At 40.2% G+C, this 20,590-nt stretch overlaps 1 protein-coding gene across 3 annotated transcripts in view; it reads right to left on the reverse strand.

The window, feature by feature from the left end:
• The window catches only part of pde4ba (phosphodiesterase 4B, cAMP-specific a), a 629,074-nt gene that overhangs the window by 70,570 nt on the left and 537,914 nt on the right, over positions 1–20,590 (reverse strand). For all 3 annotated transcript variants that reach the window (XM_043699422.2, XM_043699426.2, XM_043699428.2), the window contains one exon: positions 296–408. In XM_043699422.2, coding sequence (XP_043555357.1) covers positions 296–408 — 113 coding nt within the window. The remainder of the gene's footprint in view (positions 1–295; positions 409–20,590) is intronic.

The raw sequence follows: 20,590 nt of genomic DNA on the forward strand, positions 1-20,590 counted from the left end.
GTAACAGAGATCAGTAGGTGGAACTTACAGAAATTTCCAGTCAATCGCCCAGAAATTTCCTTTTTAGCAGTTCTTTGATTTGGTTTTAGATTCACACATGAAGATTTTCACATAAAATTTGTATTAAGCGTTTATAAAAAAAGTGATCAACGAAAATGTCACCTATGCAAAATATAAACTAACCAGGACGTAAATAACAAAAAAAGTTTAAACAGCCTTTTTTTGAACACATTGCAGTCGGGCAATTTTGCATTCTTTACATCGCAAGCATGATCACATAGAAATAATTTCTTACCTTGTTGGAAGCCATCTCACTGACTGACCGGTAGGTCTGTATTGTCTCAAGTTGGTCCAAACACCAATCTAATTCTTCCAGAGTCTCCATGGCTAACTTTTGGTAGGATTCTTCTGTAAACAAGCACATAGGCATGTAGTCAGGGTTCAGCTGCTGCACAGTGTCCATATCGATATTAGTTGAGCAGCCCAAAGTCAGAGCACAGTGTTCCTTCATCACGCGTCCCCGGCTCGCTCTCTGGTTGCTGAATTAACGATATGTTGCAGTGTTCGTTGATTCAGGATGTCAGCAATTCATCAATCAAAATCTTTCTTCTAAATGCGACAGGGGAGCTACGAAATGATACTACAGAGTTCTCCACTGCTTGTCTTGCTCGGTGGTGGTTTCCCAAAGAAGACGTCACAATTACAACATAAAATTAGTCAGAGCGTTGTTTACTTTTGGAGTGAAACTATGGACAGCAATTTTCGTTACGGTGTAATTACTTTTTGAGAAAAGTTTGTCAGCTTCACTTCAACATATAACTGTTTCGAGGAAAACTACTTTTAAGAGGTCTAACAAACAAGGCAAAAGTGCACTTCGATACACCAAATCAGCTCGCCACTTGTGTGACGGGTTTTCCACAATTTCATGAGTAGAATAATAAGATCTTTAGATAAATTCACACAAGGGAGTCCCCCCTTCTCAGTGAGTGCCAAATTAAGTTTTTTTTCATTAATGTGTTTGTAGTTATACAAAGTTTAACTGAACGGAAATGGCAAAAAACTTCGGGACCCAGCCAAAAATCAGGCAGAAACCCTGGACTGGATTTTCATACCACAAGATAGCAATCCATTCAACCAGTCAATAAAAATACACTGCAAAATCTCACCGAATTCTAGGATCAGGGTAATCTAAACTTGATACAACAGTCACACTTATTTAAACTATCCAAGGATTGAATACAATTCAAAGTGGGGTTATTATTGCAATAGGAGAGTAACAGAATTTAAAGAAACAAACATTTCTAGAACCCGGAAAACAATCTCCAGTGTAGTTGATTCAATAACACAATAAATTATGAAGAAGTGTTCATTGTAAGTTCAAAAATAAAACACTACAGATGCTGGAAATCTGAAATCAGAACAGAAAATGCGACAGAAACAATGCAAGTTAAGAAGCATCTATGGAGACAAAAACAAAGTTAAGGATTTATGTCCACATCTAAATTTGAAACTCTACTATACTCCAAGATGTACAGCAGAAATTCACCAAGGCTTCTTATACAGCAGCTTCCAAACGCAAAACCACTGCCATCTGGTTGGATAAGGGTAACAAATACATGACAACAGTAATACCTGCAAGTTTCCTGCTGAGCCATTTACCTTCCTAACTTTGAAATATATGGCTGTTTCTTCAGTGTCTCATGGTCAAAATCCTGGAATTTAGAGTCAGAAATGTACAGTATGGAAACAGACCCTTTGGTCCAACCCATCCATGCCGACCAGATATCCCAACCCAATCTAGTCCCACCTGTCAGCACCCGGCCCATATCCCTCCAAACCCTTCCTATTCATATACCCATCCAAATGCTTCTTAAATGTTGCAATTGTACCAGCCTCCACCACATCCTTTGGCAGCTCATTCCATACACGTACCACCCTCTGCGTGAAAAGGTTGCCCCTTAGGTCTCTTTTATATCTTTCCCCCCTCACCCGAAACCTATGCCCTCTAGTTCTGGACTCCCCCACCCCAGGGAAAAGACTTGGTCTATTTATCCTACCCATGCCCCTCATAATTTTGTAAACCTCTATAAGATCACCCCTCAGCCTCCGACACTCCAGGGAAAACAGCCCCAGCCTGTTCAGCCTCTTCCAGCTCAACCCCTCCAACCCTGGCAATATGCTTGTAAATCTTTTCTGAACCCTTTCAAGTTTCACTTCACAACATCTTTCCGATAGGAAGGAGACCAGAATTGCACGCAATATTCCAACAGTTGCCTAACCAATGTCCTGTACAGCCGCAACATGACCTCCCAACTCCGACACTCAATACTCATACCAAACACCACCTTCACTATCCTATCTACCTGCGACTCCACTTTCAAGGAGATATGAACCCCCACTCCAAGGTCTCTTTGTTCAGCAACACTCCCCAGGACCTTACCATTAAGTGTATAAGTCCTACTAAGATTTGCTTTCCCAAAATGCAGCACCTCACATTTATCAGAATTAAACTCCAGCTGCCTCTTCTCAGCCCATTGGCCCATCTGATCAAGATCCTGTTGTAATCTGAGGTAACCTTCTTCACTGTCCACTACACCTCCAATTTTCGTGTCATCTGCAAACTTACTAACTATACTTATGCTCGCATCCAAATCAATTATATAAATGATGAAAAGTAGTGACCCAGCACTGATCCTTATGGACTCCACTGGTCACAGGCCTCCAGTCTGAGGAACAACCTCCCACCACCATCCTCTGTCTTCTACCTTTGAACCAGTTCTCTATTCAAATGGCTAGTTCGCCCCATGAGATCTAACCTTGCTAATCAGTCTCCCATGGAGAACCTTGTTGAATGCCTTACTGAAGTCCACATTGATCATATCTACCACTCTGCCCTCATCAATCCGCTGTTACTTTCTCAAAATATTCAATCAAATTTGTGAGACATGATTTCCCACACACAAAGCCATGTTGACTATTCCTAATCAGTCCTTGCCTTTCCAAATACACATGTATCCTGTCTCTCAGGATTCCTTCCAATAACTTTCCAAACACTGACGTCAGGCTCACTGGTATATAGTTCCCTGGCTTATCCTTATCACCCCTCTTAAAGAATGGCACCATGTTAGCCAACCTCCAGTCTTCTGGCACCTCACCTGTGACTATCGATGATACAAATATCTCAGTAAGAGGCCCAGCAATCATTTCCCTAGCTTCCCAGAGTTTTAGTGTACACCTGATCAGGTCCTGGGGATTTATTCACTTTTGTGCATTTCAAGACATCCAGCACTTCCTCCTCTGTAATATAGACATTTTTCAAGATGTCACCATCGAGTTTCCTACATTCTATATCTTCCATGTCTCTTTCCACCGTAAATACTGATGCAAAATACTCATTTAGTATCTCCCCCATTGTGTACGGCTCCACAGAAAGATTGTTTTGCTGATCTTCGAGGGGCCCTATTCTCTCCCTAGTTACCTATTAGTCCTTAATGTATTTGTAAAAACCCTTTGGATTCTCCTTAACGCTATTTGCCAAAGCTATCTCATGTCACCTTTTTGCCCTCCTGATTTCCCTCCTAAGTATACTCCTACTCCCTCTCTACTCTTCTAAGGATTCACTCGATCTATTCTGTCTATATCTGACACATGCTACCTGCTTTTTCTTAACCAAACCCTCAATTTCTTTAGTCATCCAGCATTCACTATACCTACCAGCCTTCCCTTTCACCACAACAGGACTGTACTTTCTCTCTATTCTCGTTATCTCATTTCTGAAGGCTTCCCATTTTCTAGCCGTCCCTTTACCTGCGAACATCTGCCTCCAACCAGCTTTTGCAAGTTCTTGCATAATACTGTCAAAATTGGCCTTTCTCCAATTTAGAACTTCAACTTTTAGATCTGGTCTATCCTTTTCCATCACTATTTTAAAACGAATAGAATTATGGTCACTGGCCCCAAAGTGCTCCCCCACTGACACCTCAGTCACCTGCCCTGCCTTATTTCCCAAGAGTAGGTCAAGTTTTGCACCTTCTCTAGTAGGTACATCCACATACTGAACCAGAAAATTGTCTTGTTCGCACTTAAATTCCTCTCCATCTAAACCTTTAACACTATGGCAGTCCCAGTTGATATTTGGAAAGTTAAAATTCCCTACCATAACCACCCTATTATTCTTACAGATAGCTGAGATCTTCTTACAAGTTTGTTTCTCAATTTCCCTCTGGCTATTAGGGAGTCTGTAATATAACCTCAATAAGGTGATCATCCCTTTCTTATTTCTCAGTTCCACCCAAATATCTTCCCTGGATTTTCATAAATATCCTCCCTCAGCACAGCTGTAATGCTATCCCTTTTCAAAAAGGCCGCTCCCCCTCCTCTCTTGCCTCCCTTTCTATCCTTCCTATAGCATCTGTATCCTTGAACATTAAGCTGCCAGTCCTGCCCATTCCTGAGCCATGTTTCTGTAATTGCTATGATATCCCAGTCCCATATGCCTAACCACGCCCCGAATTTATCTGCCCTCCCTGTTAGGCCCCTTACATTGAAAGAAATGCAGTTTAATTTATTAGTTCTACCTTGTCTCTGCCTGCCCTGACTGTTTGACTCGCTTCTGTTCTCAACTGGAGCAGTCTCAGATTGATCTTTTTCCTCACTATCTCCCTGGATCCCACCCCCATCTTACTAGTTTAAATCCTCCCGAGCATCTCTAGCAAATCTCCCTGCCTGTATATAGTCCCCTTCCAATTTAGGTGCAATCCGTCCTTCTTGTACAGGTCACTTCTACCCCAAAACAGCTTCGAATGATCCAAAAATGTGAATCCTTCTCCCATACACCAGCTCCTCAGCCATGCATTCATCTGCTCTATCCTCCAATTCCTGTGCTCCTAATGGAAATGTGGGTCTATCTATAGCAAATGGACTGCAGCTGTTCATGAAGCAAAATGCCTATGGTGCTGTGGTACCAAATTTGGCCAGTCAAATAGAGAGTATAAAAAGGACTCCAATACCAAGTGAATTGTGGCTAGAGGGATAGACACTGATCTCTGAACAGAGAAGCCCAGTTGCAAAGACTATATCACTTACCTGAAGTCAGGGTTCAAAAATATCGAAGTCAGGGTTTAAAAATATCTCCATCGTGCAGGGAGGTGATGTGGGAAATTGAAACCAAAACATGTGACAGAAATTGATACAGTGTACAAACATGAGAGTGCAATAGCACATAGAGTCAGATTGGAGAAAAAAGTTAAATTAATACATTAAAGTCTAAATGGATGCAGCAATGATAATGAAATGGGATAAATTGACTGCACAAACTGAAATAATGGTAGCCATTACAGAGACACGGTTGCAAAACGACCAAAGTTGGAAACTGAATTAACAAGAGTATTTGATATTTTGTACAAATAGGGTGAAAGAAAAAGGAATTGCAGCAACTATTTGAATTAAGGATGTGTTTTGTGCAGGAGTAAGAAATTACTTGACTGGGAAGATCAAGATATAGAATTGATTAACTGGAAATAAGAACTAGCAAAGGAAAGAAGTCAAAGAGTCAGAGTTGTAGAGCACGGAAGCAGACCGTTCGGTCCAACTCGTACATGCCAATCAGATATCCCAATTCAATCTCGTCCCACCTGTCAGCACCTGGCCCATATCCCCTCAAATCCTTCCTATTCATATACCCATCCAGATGCCTTTTAAATGTTGCAATTGTACTAGCGTCTGCCACTTCCTCTGGCAGCTCGTTCTATATACGCACCACCCTCTGCGTGAAAAAAATTGCCCCTTAGGTCTCTTTTATATCTTTCCCCTCTCACCCTAAAACTATGCCCTCTAGTTCTGGTCTCCCCCACCACAGGAAAAAGACTTTGCCTATTTATCCTATCCATGCCCCTCATAATTTTATAAACCTCTATAATGTCACCCCTCAGCCTCTGACGCTCCAGGGAAAAAAAAAGCCCCAGCCTATTCAACCTCTCCTAAGAGCTCAAATCCTCCAAACCTGGCAACATCCTTGGAAATCTTTTCTGAACCCTGTCAAGTTTCACAATATCGTTCTGATAGGAAGGAGACCAGAATTGCATGCAATATTCCAACAGTGACCTAGCCAATGTCCTGTACAGCCGCAACATGACCTCCCAACTCCTGTGCTCAATAGTCACTACTGGAAGTTGTTTATAAGTCGCTTAACAGTAGCTACACTGCAAATCAACGTGCAAATCAATAAATAATATTGTTTGTCCTAATGGATTTGCAATGATTTTGGGTGATTTTAATCTTTTTATTGATCAGAGGATGAATTTGAGGGTGAATTTGTGGATGTACTTGGAGCACTTTCTTAGACAATATATTTGGAAGGAACAGAGGGCATTCTGGCTATGTTTGCAGATGATACAAATGTAGGTGGAGGGACAGGTAGCACTGGGGAGGCCGCGGTGGGGGGTGAGGGGAGGGGAGGCTGCAGAATGACCTAGTCAGATTAGGAGCATGGGCAAAAGGTGGCAGATGGAATACAACATGGGAAAGCATTAGGTCATTTTGCACTTTGGTATTCAGAATAGAGGCATAGACTATTTTCTAAATGGGGAGAAAATTCAAAAATCGGAAGTGCAATGGGACTTGGGAATTCTAGTCCAGGATTCTCTTAAGTTAACTTGCAGCTTGAATCGATAGTTAGGAAGGCAAATGCAATGTTGGCATTTATTTTGAGAGGAATATAAAAGCAGGGATGTTCTTCTGAGGCTTTACAAGGCTCTGGTCAGACCACATTTAGGGTACTGAGTGTAATTTTGGGCCCCATTCCTCAGAAAGGATGTATCAGTCCAGTTTGTGAGAATGATCCCAGGAATGAAAGGCTTAACATATGTGGAATGTTTGAGGACTCTGGGTCTATAGTCTATGGAGTTTATAGGGATGAGGGGGTATTTAATTGAAATTTACAGAACATTGAAAGGCCTGGATAGAGTGGACATTGGGAAGATGTTTCCATTAGCAGGAGAGACTAGGACCCAAGGGCACAGCCTTAGAGTAAAGGGAAGACCCTTTAGAACAGAAATAAGAATAAATTTCTTCAGGCAGAGAGTGGTGAACAGAAGGCTGTAGTGGCCAGGTCATTGAGTATACTTAAGACAAATATAGATTGGCTCTTGATTGTTAACGGGATCAAAGTTTCAGGGAGAAGGTGGGAGAATGGGGTTGAAAACTTGATTGAATGGTGGAGCAGATGCAATGGGCCTAATTTCAGTTCTTATGTCTTATGGTCTTCTGACCATGCTACACAGCCAGCTAATTTACACCTGGAAGTGAGTAATGAAACAGGATTTATAAAGATCTTAGAATAAATGATCAAGTAAATAATGATCATAGCACAATAGAATTTCACATTCAATTTGAGGGTAAGAAATGTGGAGCCGAAACTTGTGTCTTGAACTTAAATGAAGATAATTACAAAGGAATGACGACAAATTTGGCTACAACGGGCTGTCAAAGTAGTTTAAAAAGTGCAAAGGAAAGCAGTGACAAACACTTGAGAAGATATTCTATCACATAAGAATATATTCTGTCAAGAAAAAAAGACTATGAGAAAGATCCTGTATTCATATCTAAATACAGAAATTAAAGAAAGCACCAAATTTGAAGAACAGACATACAATGCTGAAAAAAAAACTGGTGATAGATTAGCGAAATTTTATAAACTGGCAGAAGATTATCAAATTATCAAGAATGCAAAACTTGACCAGATATTTATGTTTTAGTTTCTTTAACTCAAAATAAAACAGTTGTGAAATAAGAGTTGGTGAAATCATGGTAAACATTTCAATTTGGAGAACTGCCCATGTAACATCACATTGTCATTGAATGTCAGTTCAGATATCAAAATGAAATCTATTGAGGTGTCAGGTTGCAATTTCTAGCAGTTCTCAGAGCAGATGAAAAGCTTCTGTTGAGAAGGATGGGGATATAAAGTCTGGAACTCTTCCAGGTACAGATCTTTTCTGTTCCAAGGGAAATGTTGGAGAGTAGAAATATATTCTCCACAGAAAAGGACAATTTTGCTTGAGCTGTCTTAACTGATGAAAGGGTTTGGATACTGGAATCTTTGGAATTGTGTGTTGACTGGACAATCACGACCTGAGGAAAAGAGGAATGTAATAAACATATCTAGAATTGGAGGAGCTGGTGTTGGACTCGGGTGGACAAAGTTAAAAAGCTCACAACACCAGGTTATAGGCCAGCATGTTTATTTGGAAGTATGAGCTTTCAAAGCACTGCTTCTTCATCAGGTGGTTATACAGCTGCACCATAAGGCACAGAATTTATAACAAAAGATTACAGTAATACAATGATACATTGAACAAACCTAGATTGTTAAGTCTTTCATCTTTTAGAATGTATTTGTTGGTTTCAGACCCTCTCATATGCACACACATACATCTCCCACACCCATGCATGCACCCTCTCACAGGATTATGCCCCATCACACTGACACATGCAAGCATACACTCTCTCACCAGCACTCACACACACTCTCACTGTGTCTCTCTCTCTTGCACACGCGCACACACAAGTTTATGGGGTGAACTTGTATTTGCAGAATTCTATTTGCAGATACATTCTATTTTGCTCAAAAAATGCAGAACTTGAAAGCAATCAATGCAGGCATTGAATCCATATACTGTAATATTTGTAAATTCCACTTTGGAAATAGAACCAGTCTGACTCAAGAATGGCCTGACTCACACCATTAAGGCATTGTCTGAACTGAGATGTCACCTTTTGTTTTAAAACCTTAAATTATTTTGAGAATGTGACATAAACGTAGTTCTGGGATTTACATATTAAAGAACCAAAACCAGCAAATCCATTCTGAGAGACGAAAGGCTGCTATAAACTCGGTGTCTTATCGTCCTGCTTCACAACCACCTGAGGAAGAAGCAGCGCTTTGAAAGCTAGTACTTCCAAGTAAACCTGTTGGATTATAACCTCAAGTGTGATTTTTAACTTTATATCGAGAAGACAAAGTGGGAGTGGAGTGGTTGGTGATAGACATTGGATATTTTGACTTGGCAGAGCAAGGAGTGATTGAACCAGATGGAAAGCTGAAACACTTAGACTGCCTTTTGATATTAAACATGTGCTCAAGGTATCTCATAAGATTAAAGTAATTTATCTTTTGACAAGATCTGGATAGTATCCAGTCTTGGGCTATCAAGAGGCAAGTAACATGCACTTCACACAAATGCCAAACAATGACTGTCTTTAGCGAGAGACAATCTAAGCATCATTGCTTGATATTCAATGGTGTTACCATCACTTAAACCCCCACTATGGACATCCTTGATATTACCATGGAAGAGAACCTCAATTTCATTCATGACATGACCACGGCTACAAAAGCATATCAGAGGGTAGGAATATTGGGCCAAAAACAATCACTTTCTGACTCCTCAAAGCTTGTCCACCATCTACAAGGCATGATGGAACACTCCCTGCTTGCCTGGACAAGTGCAGTTCCAACGCTACTCATGAAGCTTGACACCACCCAGGACAAGCAGAGTCAAAAGTATGGTGCTGGAAAAGCACAGCAGGACAGGCAGCATCCAAGGAGAAGGAGAATCGACATTTTGAGCCTACCATCAAAGACAAGCAGCCTGCTTGATTGGCACCAACCATCAAGCATCCACTCCCTCCCCCATTGAAGCTCAATAGCAGCAGTGTACTACTACAAGAAGCACTACCAAAATTCACCAAAGATCCTGAGAAAGCACCTTCCAAATCCATGACCACTTCCATCTAGGAGGACAAGAGCTGCAGATACATAGGACACCATCTGAAAGTTCTCTTTGAAACTACTCACCATCCTGGTTTGGAAATATATCACCATTACTTCACTGGGTCAAAATCCAGGAATTCCCTCCCTAATGGGTCAACATATAGCACATGGGATTGCAACTATTCAAGGCAGTCATCGCTACCTTCTCAAGGGTATCTAGGAACCGGCAATAAACACTGCTCAGCAAGCAGCACTCATGCCCGAGTTAATAAAAAGAAATTTCAGGTTTTAAACGGTGCAGCCTATGGCAATAAATTTGGGCAAATTGGATGAGATATCCAGCCAGGCCCTTCTCAATGTTGAGACCAAATAGTTGCAATTTTTAACCATGTCCCAGACCTTGAGACAAATTTCTTCCTACTGGGTGGCGATAGGCCTAAAGTCAGAGACGTACAGCACGGAAACAGACCCTTTGTTCCAAACTGTCCATGCTGACCAGATATCCCAACCTAATCTAATCCCATTTCCCAGCACTTGGCCATATCCCTCTAAATCCTTACTATTCATATACCCATCCAGATGCCTTTTAAATGTTGTAATTGTACCTGCCACCATCACTTCCTCTGGCAGCTCATTCCATACATGCACCACCCTCTGGATGAAAATGTTGCCCCTTAGGTCCCTTTTATATCTTTCCCCACTCCCCTAAACCTATGCCTTCTAGTTCTGGACTCTCCCAACCCAGGGATTTAATGGGGATTAAAGTCTATTAACATAATCTATTATATAATTTCACCTCATTAATATTAATAAACTTCAGTTTCCCATTCTCCCACACAAGGGATAGAAACAAGACCCCAATAAATTCCTACATAAAAGTTAGAACGGGTATCTGGCAAGTTAACTCATCACTTGTCCTTCCACATCTCTATTTTGGACATACTGCACCAGCAACTCAGGGTACAGTCCATGAGCCATCATCATATGCACCCCAAATCCATGGTCATTGGCATCTGATATGTACCAGAGTCACTGCACCTTATGGAACGTGTGATCCACTAACAGTATGCTTCTACACTTTAATGCTGCAGTTGATGTAGATCAGCACTTCATTCATTGCAATGCTACTGCAAGCACACTGTGTTTGGACAGGCAAGCAGCTCATGAATTGGACCAAACTGCCTCTCAAAGCTGCTCACTTGCTCTTAGAGCTCACTCACTTTACACTTGTTTGGATGTTCATAGCATTGGCTTGGCCTTGTGTAGCCTCTTTGCTCTTTTCCTCCTCAAACAGAGTTAGCAGACTCTCAGTACTTTTGTTTGACCTTGCTCCTTAATTCAGACACACAGCCTGGCAGCTTGTCAGGCTTCTCAGCAGGGACCATTGAAGGGGGAATCATGTTGCTGTATGGCACCATGCTTCGCCAATGTCCCATCTGTACACTGTGCCAGAAGCGCATGTGATAAACACACTGCAGGTGCTTCAATCAAATGGACATGTCTCAAAGTCTAAAATGAGCAGTCCTCAGTCAAATCAAGGAAGGCACCATTCACTCAAAAATATTTAGAAAATTACAACATCATCAAGCAAAATCTACATGGTCTTGTGAAAGGGAAATCGATTCTTGTTTGACAAAGCTATTGGCTTTTTTGAGGATGAAAACACCCAGGGTTGTTAGAGGAGAACTGAGTATATGTTGTGCATTTGGATTTCTGCAAAGCAATTGAGAAGGTGTCTATAAAATCTAAGAGTTCATGGTGTTGGGGATAATAGATTAGCATGAATAGACGATTACCTAATCAACCAGAAACAAAGTCATTTTCAGTTAGTAAAGTAGTGGAATGAAGGTATGAGCAGGTATCAGTATTAGGGAGCGTCAACTATTTACAATCTATATTAATGACTTAGACTAAAAGATAGAATGTTTTCTCACTGAATTTGATGGTGATACAAAACTAAGCAGGAGAGAAATTTGACAGGAGGAAATAAATTGATTAAGTGAGCAGGCAAAAGTTTGGCAGATAATCTGGGAAAATATGAAGTTGTTTACTTTGATGGAGAAAGAAGCAAAGTAAGCTATTATGTAAATTAAGCATGACTGTTATGGTGTAAACTGATTTGGGTGTCATTAATATATGAACCAGAAAATGTTAGCATGCGGCTACATCAAACAATTAGGTAGGCAAAAGAAATAATTGTATAAAAGTAGGGAAGTCTTGCTACAATCATACAAGGTATTGATCAGAATATGCTGTAGAATGTTAGTCTCCTTAATTTCAGAGGGATATACTTGCATTGGAGGCAGTTCAAAGAAGGTTCACTGGTTGATTCCTGAGCTAAAGGGGTGATCTTACATGGGAAGGTTGAGCAGATTGGCCCTGTTGCCATTAGGATTTAGAATAATGAGAGGGAATTTCATGGAAAAATGTAGCACTTTGAGGGGGCTCGATAGTGTGAATAGTGAGAAAATGGTTCCTACCATGCTGGAATCCAGTATTATGGATAATGGTTTTAAAATAAGTGTATTTATGATGAATGGGCGAGGAAATTGGGAGTTTCTCCTCTCCGAGGCTTGTTAATTTTTGGAATTTGCTATGCCAGAAAGCAATGGAGGCTGGGTCATTGAGTACACAGGCTCGGTTAGAGTTTTTTTATTAAATCTACAAGGATAATGTGGCTTCAGGGTAGATGGGGAGAGTTCAGGTCGGAAAGTAGAGTTAAGGCCACAATCAGATCAGCCATGACCATACTGAATGACTGAGCAATCACAAGGAGTGAAATGACCTACTTGTTTTCCTATTTCTTATGTTCTTATGTGAATGTGTTCAATCTTTTGTAAAACCTTAATTACATTTCATGCAATTATTTGGTGATAGCACATCATAAAGAGTTAACACCTTAGGAGCTGAATTATCATTTCTAGATCCTGATCCCATTGTTAAGATGAAATGTAGGTCAGAAAACCATTTAAGGTTCTGGAGAGAGGTTATGTATGAAGTGGAGGTGGGTACTGCAGATGCTGGAGATTAGAGTCAAGATTAGAGTGGTGCTGGAAAAGCACAGCAAGTCAGGCAGCATCCAAGGAGCAGGAAAATAGACGTTTTGGGCAAAAGCTCTTCATCCCAAAATGTCAATTTTCCTGTTCCTTGGATGCTGCCTGACCTTATGTAAGAGGTGGTCAATTAAACGGCCACATCCAGGAGCTCTGTTCAATTAAAGACAATGGGCAAACTCCCAAGTCTGGAGGGCTAATTGGAGGCTCTGCAACAATGGAAAATCTGCAGCCCTGCCAGAAAATGCAGGTTCTATGTCAGATGGGGACCAAGAGTTACCTTTTGAAGTCCTTTGAATGTATGAAATAAAAATGGGGCTACAACTGCCAGCCTGTTATCATTGAGGGCAAACTTCTCCATCCAATGCATAAGTCTTCAAGTGGAACCTCTGGTAATCATTGCTGATTGAGGGAAATAGGATGTGACCTTGCTGAGCTGCCAAAGGGGCCAGTTCTCTTTCATGATTTGCCCAGTCTTATCAATACACTTCACTGGCTGGAAAGTCCATTTGGTTTTAGGAATGTGTCCTAACACTTCAATGAGCTTACTTTGCTACATGCCATCAATGGTCATGTACTTGTCTCACCACCATTTCACTTAAAAATAAATTCCATGGAGTTGGGAAAGTGCATGAGTGTAACCTGATAGGATTTTACTTTTTTTTTGTCTTCTCTCTTCAGACCCCAGCTCCACTCGCCCATGAAAATTCAGCTTCATAGTTTATTTATTTTCTCCACTGATACGAAATAATTTGCTACAAACAAAAACATAAATTGCTGGAAAAATTTAGGTCTGGCAGCATCTGTGGAGAGAAAGCAGAAATTGTTTTCTCTCCACAGATGCTGTCAGACCTGCTGAGATTTAGTTTTTGACATTCCAACAACTGCAGTTCTTTGGTTTTTTTGCAAAATGGTTTATTATTGTTCTTAGCCTTTTCTGTTTTTTCCACAGTACATCGTGTAATGTGTGCTCAACAAGTTTTTTTTTGCATGGCAACTTATCATCACATGTACATCATATCTTTTGGCAGCAGCAATGATTAATTCACTTGTCCTGATTTTGGTTGATTTTATCAAACTCAATTCTGGCTTAATTCTCCATAAGACTGCAACCACACAAATAAAAAAGAATTTGGGATGATGGAGTACCAGCTATAGCATAAAAAGTCTTGATAACTGAAAAAAGTTAACTTAGCAACTTGCAAGTAAATCCATCCTTCTTTCATTGTAAATCAAGTTTCATAGTACAGTAAAGAAAAACGTCCTTAAATATTACTGTCTCCATTAACTTTCTTTCAGACAGTTAAAAAAAAGTTAGAGTGCACTTTCAATCCGTCTTTCCTGAGAAAACAGAATCTTGTCCTAGTTAATCTAATTATTAATGAGAGTCTAATTACTTACCCAAAACCTGGGTAAGTGCCAATACAGTCTCTCAGTACTGAAGTCAAAGGCTATCATAGTAGCCATAGGAGACACGATATCTAGCAAAATCACTGAAAGAAAAGATCACTAAAATATCATGAGCTTATCTTACAGGAGAAAATGATAAGGGTGCATTTTGTTTTAAGGGGGACCTGGTGATCTAATTACTTGGAATTTGAAATTTTTACACTTCGTTTGGTGCAAGTTCCAATATGTAGAACTCAACGAAAAAGGATCCTGTAAATTTTCAGATACAAATTAAAGTGTATTTGCATTGTTTTACCAAAAACATTATCTTCTGTTAGCAACAAGAAATTATTTATCATTGAAAGAAATCAGCTTCAATTTATTTTTCAGTGACAATTCAATGAAAGTGTGTCTCATTTTGACCACATGAAGCCTTATTTTACAATCAGCCATGACAATCTTGCAGATGTAAAAAAGGCAAAGAAAATCAAAAGATTGTTGTGTAGATTGACTGCCCAGTTTCTTGCAAATTCCCAATTGCTGAAATCTTTGTCCAAGTTCACTTTTAATGCCATGGACTCATTGTGATCATAAGTCTTTATGCAAAAGTATTTAAATAAATGCCTGATATAATTCCTTGGCTTTTGAGTCAGCATAATACATTTTTCATTTACAACACTGAATAGATTTACTGATAAGGCGAATGGCGGCAAAATCTGGAATCATTTAAGAAATAATTGCATGCTACAATAACAGTAAACTATTAGGCTTCCAAACTGAATGAATCAAGATGTGCCAAAAGCCTTTGGTATTCCACAAGTATTTTGTTTCATTGTAATTCTTATAGATAACCTGCATTATAGTTATTGACAGTAGAGCACATGATACCAGTTCCAGTAGAAGCCTTTGGGTATACTATTCTGGAATGTCAAGTCGGTAAGGCAAAAGTGAGGACTGTATATGCTGGAAATCAGAGTCTAGATTGGAGTCGTGCTGGAAAAGCGCAGCAGGTCAGGCAGCATCAGAGGAGCAGGAAAATCGACCTTTCGGGCAAAAGCTCTTCATCAGGAATGTTAACCTACCCACTCTCACTTCACACAGCATCACCTTCACTATTTGACATTATATAAAATGTATGAACTTAGTGCTGTCTCATTTGTTTTCTACCTCTACAGTGTCTAAAGGTAGCTTCCTACCTCTATAGCCAGTTTGACAAACGTTTATAACATCTAAGCAATCTTTGGAAGGACTTTTAACAGTTTACCAACTGTCAACTCCAAAAATTCCATTTTTGTCAGTCTCACATGTTGATATTTAGCCTGCAGAAAGCTGTGATCCACTTTTATACTGTCTGCATAACTCTTACAATGAAAACCTGCCAATAATCCCTGGGAGAGATGTGTCCAATACAGTGACCCATCCGTCAGAGCTCAGATTCCATGAAGTAGTAGTCCTCTAACTCCAAGATAAGCCAACACAAATAGATAAGGTGACAAAAAATAGTCAACTATAGGTTCAGCTTGGTATTCCCCAGCAGATTTATCTCATATTGCAAGAACATAAGCAAGCTTCGTGGAAGCAACTTCACGTTACTCAATTTTTACTGTTTCATCTTTGTTCATTTTATCCATTCTTCTTCTTATTATTATTGAGATGAAACACAGCAAAAACAGATCAACCAAGAACTTCTAATAGTGTTTTGCCATCATATCAGCACCATCAGCAATATTAATTCTCTCAACACTCAGTCAGTAGCATCTCAATATCCATCAAGGAGAAAACCAATGGGCAGGAAAGCAAAGAAGATACATGGTTAATACATGGAAAGAGACTGAAACATTCAAGACACATGGACTGGATTTTCTTTCTTCGGTAAAGAAACACAAGGTAGGACTGTTTGCATCTGGGGGAAATACATACCCCATGTACAAAGACAGGTTCTCCACCTATTTAATGCAATAGATGGATAGTGAAGATGGAAAGCCAGTGGCAAGGGAAGGTAAGAAAGAGAAGGGAGCAATTCAATGTTTAACTAAAAAGTAGTTTCGTCAGCCAAGCCACCGCTGTTGGTCCTGGGATGGGGTGTGGGGATAGGGATGGAGAGGAACCCCTCTAAAGGGCAGCTTGTGGCTACTCCTGCTGCCGTGCCAGCAGGTAAGGTCTCCAGCCCTGATGGGACCACTTGCCATTGGGTACCTGCCACCAAATGCCTAAATTAGCCCTGCTGGAATGAGAACCTAGAGACAACTAAGAACTCCTGTTAATCTACTTTAAATTCACCTTCATTAGGCCCTTTGAGAGCCTAATTGCCTACCTCTAATGTGCAAATAGGTAGATTTGCACAGTATTGGACACATCTCTCCCAGGGATGTCGGTCTCAAACAACAGAAATAATTTGGAATTGAATGGAGTCAGATTACTTGCACATTGGCTGGCAGGGCTAACCTTTGGTCCAATCTGGCTCCAATTAGACTGAAAATCCAGCACTGTTTATTTGGGAAAAATGGAATGGAGGAATTTACATTTTTCAACAAAGAATTGGGTGAAAAGCAGCTCAAGACTTAGGTTTAAAAAGAAATAGCATCAGACCAGCAGACTACTTTAAGATTTATCTCTGATATTTCCAATATAATCGTATCATTAATGATTACTAAGAGCAGGGAGGTCACATTGTAGCTGTACAGAACTTTGGTTAGGCCACAACTGTGTACAGTGCTGGTCACAGTACTATAGGAAGGCTGAGACTTCACTAGAATGGGTGTAGAGGAGGTTCACCAGGATGTTGCCTGCGATGGAGCACTTTAGCTACACAGAGTAGTTGGGTCAGCACAAGTTTTTTTTGGGAACAGAGAGGGTTGAGGGGGACCTGTTAAAAGTATAAAAGATTATGCACATCATCCAACCTCATCTATTGCATCGGTTGTTCTTGATGTTGTCTCCTCTGTATCAGGGAAATCAAACGCAGACTCGGGGACCAATTTGTGAAGTATCTGCACTCCGCATGTATTAATGAATATGACCATCCGGTTGCTATCCACTTTAATTCCCTTTCCCATATCCCCACTGACATGCCCATTCTTGGCCTCGTTCATTATCAGAGTGAGGCCAAATGGAAACTGAAGGAACAACACCTTATATTTCGCCTGGTAAGCTTACAGCCCAACGGCCTCAATATCGACTTCACCAGCCTTACCCCATGTCTAGCCCCACCCCTTCTTATCTCCCTGACCTGTTCTAACATGTCTACCTTCCTACTCACTTATCTGTTCCATCCTTCTCACTGACCAATCATAATAACCCCTACCTGCATCCACCTATCACCATCCCACGTACCCTTCCCCACCCCCACCCACCTCCCTCTATAAACATCTGGGTTCCCTCCCCCAGCCCAGTCCTGACAAAGTTTCAGCTTTAAACCTTTACTTTCCTGCTCCTCGGATACGCTCTGACCGGCTGTGTTCTTCCAGCTTCACATCTATTGACTCTGACTTCCAGTATCTGCAGTCCTTACTTTTTCCAAGATTATGACCGATGCGGACAAAGTGGATAGAATGCTGCTGCTCCCCTTGATTGAAGAGTCAATAATAAAAGGGCACACTGAAGGCAAAAGGCAGTTAGTTTGCAGGGAACCTGAGGAAAAGTCTTCTCACGCAGAGAGTGGTGGATGTCTAGAATGCACTATCTGGCAGGGTAGCACAGACAGGTAACCACACAAACTGCAAGAAACAGTTGGTTGTGTCCTTGAGATGTCATGACTTTCAAGGCCATGGGCCAAATGCTGCAAAACAGGAATAGTATAGAATTATCTTAGTTTTGGTGGTGCAAATTCTATAGGCGAAAGGGCCTCTTCTATACTGTAGAATTCTATGATTTAGGAACTTTAGCACAACTTTAGAAGCAGGGGCTCTCATTTTCATTTCATAATATATCTAAGTACATTATTTCTGTTACAAAAATCAAATCTGTGGGGATTTCCAGATGAAATTCTATAGAAGTCCTGTTAGACTGGGTGAATATTAGAAATTAGATAATTCCATAGTTGACAGTGAATAAGTGTGACCTGCCATCCCTAACTAGCCGATGTTTGCAAAATATGGCCTGAATGATGAAATTTTCCCCATTTGTCTTTCCCCATTGTATCCAACATTGGAAGTGGATCTACCTTTGGGCAATTTTAGTAAATAATCATGCTGAAATCAATTTAGGATTATTAGCTATGCTCAGTATGATTCATTGATTCATGCTGGAAGTTATGCATATTCACATACAGGTCCACACATTGCATCCTTTTTTCATTGAAGAAAAGGCAGTGATCACATCCATGGCAATACACTGACCAGTGAGATGTGACTAGCCTGGTTTGACTTTAATCAGTTAATTACAATATTACATACAATTCCATACAAACTATGGTCCAACCAATCTGCACCCTCTTCATATACTGTATAAATTGTTATTTCCTCTCTCAGATGATTTTCTTGCATTTTAGCCTGGATGAGCACAAGTGTCAATGAATGTTTAACTTCTGTACTACAAAGGAATTAAATCAGGAAAAATTGGATGCATTGCAATATTTACTATATCAGATGATAGGCTTAGGTAGTAGAAGAAGAGTGCTTCTTGTGTTTTCGCTCATTTTTGAAAGTGATACAAAAGTGCCTAACATTAGGCAGAGAATTCAGTGTAACAAGTCCCAATTTCATTTTCACATCTGCCTTTTTAGGTTATGCAGGTTGCCTGATTCTTGGCCATTGTGTGTTAGTGATGAAGGGATTGAATGTTTCAAGTGATAGTGATAGCATATCAAGTAGGCGGCTTTGCTCATGAAAAATGTTGAGCATGTTGAATACTATTGAAGCTGCAATTATTCAGGAAACTGGAGAGTTTTCCATCACATTCCTGAATTGAACTTTGTAGATGGTGGCCAGACTTTGGAAATCAGGAAGTGGGTTACTTACTGCAGACCTGCTCTTGTAGCTACAGTACATTTTTGGCTACTCCAGTTCAGTTTCTGATCAATGGTAAACCCTAGGATGCTGATGTTTTGGAATTCAACTAAAATTATATGTCAAAGGGAGATGGCTACTTTTCCATTTACTGAAGTTGGTCAATACTTGGCACTTGGTGCAAACACTGCCTGCCTTTTCTCTGTTGAATAGCAAACTTTGTCCAGGTTTTGCTGCATAATGGACATGGTCCACTTCAGCATTTTAGGAATGGCCTTGATTTAAGGAACATGGGGGACCAGCCTGCTCATGATGGTATATTATCACAGATTGTCATTTGTTGTCTCCAAATAAAAAGGCAATACCATGTCCTCTGGACTGGAGGTGCCTCATTTAAATAGAACACTGATGCTGTTTTTAGTGTACTGATGGTACTCCGATGCAGATACAGCACTGAAAACCTTTTTCATCTTACTAATAATGTAGGTTTCAGAGAACAGAGCTATTTCAATATTAAGCCCATTAATAATAGTTGAAAGGTAGTTTAAAATAAATTGAATATCAGCAGAGTTGCAAATTTTCATCCACTTTTGCCAGTATTACCAGTTTTGTAGCAGGAATTTGGAAGGAATTTTAATTAATATTGGTACTGTATGCATAAATTTTCTACTATAGTATACAATTGTTTAATTAACATGCACAATTACCAGAATTTGACTGTACTTATTTGGCTTTGTTCTTATTCAATAGTGTTTAATGCATTATTTTTCTCAAAGCTATCACTGTATTTGGATTTCAGTAAGTCAGCCTTTGGGAAGGGGATTATAAGCATTGCTTATGAAACATTAAATTCCACATCCACCAAATATTTTCTTGTCTTAATTTATGACTGAACTGATAAGAAATGGGTTCAATTACACAGTATATTAACGATCTAAGATTTACTTAAAGCAACTCCAAAGTTCAAAACAACTTTGTCATAGAAAGGCAGTATGTGCATTTGAAAACACAAAACCGCATTTTGATTATAACCCAATAAATGTATCTAATTTGTGTCAAGGATTCCAACAGTCACGACATACCCTGGAGGAAGAAGATAATTACAGTCAATCCTCACCAACTTCAGAAATTGTCAGCTGGCCTTATAAAAGGGGGAGGCTTTAACCTGCAGGCAAGGGAACCCAGGCCAATTAGAGTTGGAGTCATACAGATCTACAGCACAGATACAGACCCTTTGCTCCAACCCGTCCATGCCAACCAGATATCCCAACCCAATCTAGTTCCAACTGCCAGCATCCGACCCATATCCTTGTTGCACTCCACTGGTCACAGGCCTCCAGTCTGAAAAACAACCCGCCACCACCACTCTGTCTTCTACCTTTGAGCCAGTTCTGTATCCAAATGGCTAGTTCTCCCTGTATTCCATGAGA

The sequence above is a fragment of the Chiloscyllium plagiosum genome, unplaced genomic scaffold (assembly GCF_037043375.1).
Source record: "Chiloscyllium plagiosum isolate Xiang-an unplaced genomic scaffold, Cpla_swu_hap1 HiC_scaffold_9, whole genome shotgun sequence".
Lineage (NCBI taxonomy): Eukaryota > Metazoa > Chordata > Chondrichthyes > Orectolobiformes > Hemiscylliidae > Chiloscyllium > Chiloscyllium plagiosum.